The 5,935-nt window shown below is 66.0% G+C and overlaps 1 protein-coding gene across 1 annotated transcript; it reads right to left on the bottom strand.

The window, feature by feature from the left end:
- Nucleotides 1-1,516: 1,516 nt before the first annotated feature.
- CUNH14orf180 (chromosome unknown C14orf180 homolog) lies at nucleotides 1,517-5,604 on the bottom strand. Its single transcript, XM_024760182.1, has 4 exons — nucleotides 5,494-5,604; nucleotides 3,806-3,935; nucleotides 2,173-2,208; nucleotides 1,517-1,722 (listed from the first exon to the last, which is right to left on the bottom strand). Exons 1-4 carry the CDS (start codon nucleotides 5,602-5,604, stop codon nucleotides 1,517-1,519), a joined length of 483 nt encoding a protein of 160 aa, XP_024615950.1.
- Nucleotides 5,605-5,935: the final 331 nt, after the last annotated feature.

Raw genomic sequence — 5,935 nt, 5'->3', positions numbered from 1 at the left:
AATGGGGGTCATGGTCTCTGGGACCCTCCAGGGCTGAGCATGTCTTTGCAATGAACGAACAGCCCTTAGCTGAGTGCAGCGGCCATGAGGAGGGGAATGCCCTGGGCGGCGCCCCGCCCCACCCCGCCCCCCAGTACCTGCCCCAGGGCTGTGGCACTTGGCTTAACCTGCTTATCCTCCTCAGGGGGCAGGGTGAGATGAGGCTTGGGGTGGGGTGGGCTGGGGGGGGGGTGATGCTGGAGGGTCCCAGAGGGCCAGGGCCCGGAGCCCCGCCGTGGTCCCCCTAGGCCACCGCTCCTGGAGGTGGACCCCTCTCGGCTGGGCTCCCCACTTGGGGCTCCCGAAGTCCTGAAGCCCGAAGGGACCCCGGAGCTACCGCCCCGGTCCCTGAGGCCAGAGGGGACGGCTTGCCCACCTCTGCTTCAGCCACTGGAGTGACTCCCACCGCAAATCAGTCCCCATTTCCCTCCTTTGGGTAGAAGTCCCCAGACTGAAAGAGGTGGCAGTGTGTTTTAATAGAGAATCAGTGTCTCCCCACGTAAGCCGTGGGAACAGATGCTTAGAGAAGGCCCGCGGGAGGCGCAGCCCGGCACCCGCGGCTGCGTAGACACTCTTCTGAAGGTTACGGGGGTGCAGCTTCTCCCCTAGCGGTGCCTCCTGGTGTCTGACCCCGGGCCTCCCTGCTTTGTTCAGGGCCCCGTTCCATGCAGCGTCTGAGGGGACCCTGGGGTCTGTCATCACGTAGCCTCCTTGGCCTGGCAACGGGGTTGAAGGCTCGGCGTCTACACAGTCATGGGACTCCCAGGCCGCAGGGCGCCGGCTGGGACCCTGACGCAGACGGCTGTGTCCTGAGGGTGGTGGGGTCCTCTCGGCCCCCCGATGTCCTCTCTGTGCCGGCCACACCCCCAGGCCGACGGCTAGGCAAGAGGGGATCCCCAGGCCTTGGGCCCGGTGCAGGTGTCAGACAAGCTGGGGGCTCCGGGGCCATGCCCTGCACGTGGCTGCAGGAGGGAGTACCCGCCGCCCCGCAGCCAGTGCCTCTCCCACAGGGGTTTCGGGGTCTGGGCTGCAGTCCCCAAGCAACAAAAGCCCGGGTTTACCTCCTCCCAGGACTCCCACAGACACAGGGAGGGTGTCCCCGTCCTCGAGGGGCTACACACGGCCACATCCGGGCCGGGCCCAAAGTCACCAAGAGTTCCCGCTGGGGCGAGGGAGGGGCCCAAGGGGTAGCCTGGGGGCTGGAACCTGTGGGTCCCTGAGTTTCAGTGGTGGAATTCTTGCTCTCCTAAAACCTCACAGGGCACGCTAACGTGAAATAGGAGGGGCTGCCTGCCGTATCCAAGGCCGCAGCACCCCACGTCTGATCTCAAGCCGTGGGGCCCGCTTTCCCAGTCACCCTGCCTGCAGCAGCCCCGCTGAGTCCAGGGCTCAGGGCTGTCTGGACGCCCCCAGCCCCGACCTGGGGCTCTCCCTCTGCAGTGCTGCCCCTGGGCCCGGGGGAGGTGAGCGCCGGCCATCAGAGCTGCAGGAGGTGGCGCCAGCAGGCCAGGGCCGCGAGCTGCAGACGCACACGGAGGGCCAGGAGCCGGGCCCGGAGGTCCTCCAGGGCCAGTGCCACGGGCTCGGCCCGGCTGCAGCACAGCCCCAGCGCCAGCACCAGCAGGATGCACGCCGTCAGCCGCAGGATCAGGGCGCTGTCGCGGGGCCTGCGCCGGCCGGGCGCTGGGGCCGAGGGGGACTTGTGAGCCCGGCCCGCGGGCCTGAGCCCCGGCCCCAGTGAGGACCCTTGGGCGCCCGCCTCCCCGCAGAGCTGGTGGGGAGGCTGCGGTGGGCGGGCACGGCTCACCCGGAGGCTGGCACCTCGGTGCTGCCTGTCGGGTGGGCCCCTGCGGCGAGGGTCTCCCCGTCCCTATCTGGGCCTGCGATCTCCTTGCAACAGGGCCTCCCGTAGGTTCTGCCCTTGCACCCTCCCTGGGGAAGGAGTGAGGGGGGCAGACGGTACCCCAGGGGTGCTGCTGCCGACCCGTGACCGTCAGGGACCCATGGCCCTGCCGGGGTGGGGAGCCTGGCTGGAGCAGTGGGGGGTCTGGTCGTGTCCTGGAGCTGGGGCTATGCTGGGCAAGCGTGTGGGCTGGGGCTTTGAGGGATGAGGGCCGAGGGCTCAGAACTTACCCCTGGCCATGGCGGAGGGCTCCCTGCAGGCGATGTCTGGGGAGGAGAGTGAGGGTGGGTTCGGGCGGAGCGGGGGGTCACCCCGCTCGGAAGGCTTGCTGCCTCCACCAGCCAGAGCCCCTGGGGCCCCTCATCTCACCCGCCTACCCTAAGGACCCCAAGACAGGCTGGGTCAGCTAGAGCTTCCCCGCTTTACAGATGGAGACTCAGGTCCCTGTAGGTCCTGACCCGGCCGGCTGTCCATATCCCCCGGCCGGCCAGGCTGCCCGGCACCACCCAGGGTTCTGCCCCAGCCTCACTGATTCAGATTCTAGCTTCCAGGTGCTGGCGCTGCTCTCAGAGCCTTCCGGGGGCCCTGCGGGAGTGTGGGGTGTCCCCTGCAGCAGCCTGGGAGGAGGAGGCTGCAGGGGTCCTGGGGGGCAGCAGGGCCTGGCACCTTGGAGAGGCAGGCAGGACCCCCCACCTCCTGTCCATTCCACTTGGCTCACTGGGGGACCCCAGACCAGCCCCAGACCGTCTGGGCCCTGACTCCCCACCTGAGAGTCTCTGCTTCTGGGGCTGCTGGGAAGCTCTGGAGGCGGGTGCTGAGCTGTGCTCTGGGGGTTGGGGGCTGGACCGGGGAGGGAAGGGTGGGTGAGGACCCCTGTGGGAGGCCCGGACATGACGTTTACGATGGGCCTTCAAGGGAGACACTGACACACGTCGGGGGAGTGAGTTTTATCTGCAACTTGGTGGGACTCAGGGAGCACCTCCCTTGGGGGGCTGTGGAAGCAGAATCTAAGATGCTCCCACGATCCCCCCAGGTCCTCACCTTTGTGTGGTCCCCTCTGCTTAGTGTGGGGGGCTTGTGACTTGCTTCTACCAACAGAACATGGCAAAGGGGCAGGGGTTCTGCAGCTGTGATGGAAATCCCCACAGCGGACTGAGTCAATCAAAGGGAGATTGTCTTGGGTGGGCCTGACCTAATCAGGCGAGCTCTTTATAAAAGAGGGTCATCTAAAACAGCTGCAAGGACGCGAATTCTGCAAATAACCCTGTGAGTTTGGAATAGGGTCCCGAGCCCCAGGCGAGGCCCAGCCTTGGCTGACACCCTGATGCCTGCCTTGTGCCACCCTGAGCAGAGGACCAGCTTTGCTGCGCCCAGAGCCCTGACCCACGGGGCCACTGAGATAATCAGCGTGGGTTGCTTGAAGCTGCTATGTTTGTGCTGATTTGTTACGAGGCATAGCTAGCTGATACAAGGGCACTGTCCCATGGGAAGGGCTGGAGAAGGAGTGAGGTAGACTGGGGTGGAGAGGGGGCTCTGGGAGCAGTACCAGGACCCTAGGGCCAGGGGGCGGGGAGAATTTGGGAGGTGGGCAGTGAAGGCTGAGGGGGTGAGAGGAGCTGAGGGAAGGAAGAGCGGGTGGGCTCTGGGAACGCCTACCCACTGGCCTTTCTTCAGGAAGACAGTAACGACTTGGGAAGCTCTGGTTCTATTTTTCCTGCCAGTTGCTGTTTCTTTGACCAGCACTCGTTCAGACCGACCCCGTGGGCCTGGGTTTTATTGGGGTTATACCTGTGAGGGCAGGGCAGCCCTCGGTGAGATCCTGGGTGATGTCCCCCCACCCCGCCTGGCCCGCTCGCCTCTTACAGTGGACGGCCACCTCCAGGGGCTCGCGGAACCGCACGTGCCTCGTGGTCCTCCGTGGCTCGGCCCCATGGCTGTGGCGCTCCTGCGGGCTTCGTCTCAGGATAGAGGGGGGGCCCTTCCTGTCGTCCTCCTGGGGGGTGGGAAGCAGAGGGAGGCAGGCAGGAGTGAGCCGCTCCTGCCCAGCCCCCCCGAGGCTGGAGACAGGCAGCCCCTGCGGCGTCCCTGCCGTCTCCTCTGGCTTTATGCAGCAGGGACCAGACAGGGGCGTGGAGACCCTCTGCGGACCTGCCCCAGCCCCAGCCTGGCCGTCTGACCCCCTAGGGCTGCTGCCAAGTGGTCAGGGCTGGGACAAAGCCACCGGGACTGGTCACGACTGGATGGCCGTGTTAGCGGGGACGGGTGCGGTCCGTGATCACGCAGGCCTGTGTCTCCCGCCCTGGCTCTGCCCCCACCCATCCCGACGGGGTCCGCATCACTTCTCCATGTCAGTAACAGTGACAGCGGTTGTGGCTGGCATCCCCCGAGGACTGACTGCCTTCACGTCTGAGCTGTACACACGGAACCTCCCTGCGCCCCGGGGGGCTCTGCCTGGTGGCCTCCTCTGTCCAGGGGAGGCCCTGCCCGAGCTCAGCGCCCTGTGACTGCCCAGCAGCACCACCCGGAGCCCGCCGTGGGACAGCTCTCGCCACACACTGGGCTGCGGTCGCTTACCTGTGAACGAGGGGAGGTATCTGAGCAGGAGACCGCTGGCCCAGGGCGGGGGGAAGAGCCTGGACACAGCCCACCCAGGGGCCGCCCTCCCACCCACTGTGTGTTTGGAAGGTGGAGCCAGGAGTCAGCAGCCCGCTCTGACCTCCGTGTTCCCATCTGTCAAATGGGGTCAGCAGGCTGTTCTGCACGGACACCCTGTGAGTCGGGGCCGTCTGTGAGACGGCCTCCTGCTGGGGGGGCCACCGGCTGAGTGAGCCTGCTACTGGCCTTCGGGGCTGAGGCGGTCCTGCAGGGGCGGGAGACCCACCCGGCCCGGGGTTTGGCCTAGCTCATGGCTGTCCTGTTCCCGCGGCTGGGACACCTATGTTTGTGGCCTGCCCTGGCCAGCAACGAGCTCAGAGGCTAGATCAGGACTCAGGGCCTGAAGTCGGGGCCCCACTTGCTCCTTGGGGAGACCCCCTTACACTCCCTCCCTCTCCTGCTGCTGCCAACTCTCCCTCGTCCTGGACCCGGTCCTGACAGGCTGCGTCCTGTCACCTCGCTGTCCTGCTGTCTCCACCCACCCCCACTCCAACACCCGCCTCCCTGCGCCACCAGAAGAAGCACCAGACCTGCTGCTGCCCTGCTCCCAAGCCCTCCATGGCTCCCACCTCCTCTGCCTCTGCCGCCCTTCCCAGCCCCTGGGACTCTCTGCTCTGACCCATCCTCCAGGACCCTTGTATACTCTACCCCCACCTTCAGCCCTGGCCAGATGCTGTGCACTCCTGGTCATTCTGTGCCCCAGCCTGGGGGCCTCTAACCCTCTCTGCCAGCCCCCCTCCAGCCCCCCAACCCAGCCATTTCCCTCCCGGGGGTCCTGGGGCTGCGGACAGCTCGGGGAAAGGGCAGGGACCACATTTCCCTCTTCTGCTCTCCCTCCCTGCCTCCAGCCGAGGCCCCCTCCGCCAGCCCAGCGCCCACCCAGGGCCCTGCCGCACCCTCCCCGCCCCGAGCACGGGTGAGCCTGGAGCCGCCGCCTCATTCTTTCTGGTCTGATGCCGCGTCTCTGGCAGGGAGTCGGGGCTCAGGGCGTGTGCCGCCGTCTTCATTTACTGGAACATGGTCCTGAGATAAGCAAAGACATTTATTGCACAAGGAACACTCCTCATAGGACTGAAATAAAAGGAGGAGAGGTTCTTCCCAGGAAGCTGGGCTGGCTTCCCTCTTCCCATCAGCCTGGCCCACAAGCAGACACTGCTTTCCTTGGAGGTGCTCCAGGTGCAGAGGAATCCTGCCTGCCCGAAACCGAGACGGTCGGCAGCTTCGCCTGCTGCCAATCTTCCCAGTTATCAGCTTTAATGGCTGCGTAATATTCCACAGGGCTGATCCCGTAATCTACAACCACCCTCCTCTGGAGGTCTGCATTCTGTTATTGTCACT

This window comes from Neophocaena asiaeorientalis, unplaced genomic scaffold, assembly GCF_003031525.2.
Source record: "Neophocaena asiaeorientalis asiaeorientalis breed wild unplaced genomic scaffold, Neophocaena_asiaeorientalis_V1.1 scaffold476, whole genome shotgun sequence".
Lineage (NCBI taxonomy): Eukaryota > Metazoa > Chordata > Mammalia > Artiodactyla > Phocoenidae > Neophocaena > Neophocaena asiaeorientalis.
Note: the sequence above shows the minus strand (reverse complement) of the source record. Positions and strands in the feature narration are given on the sequence as shown.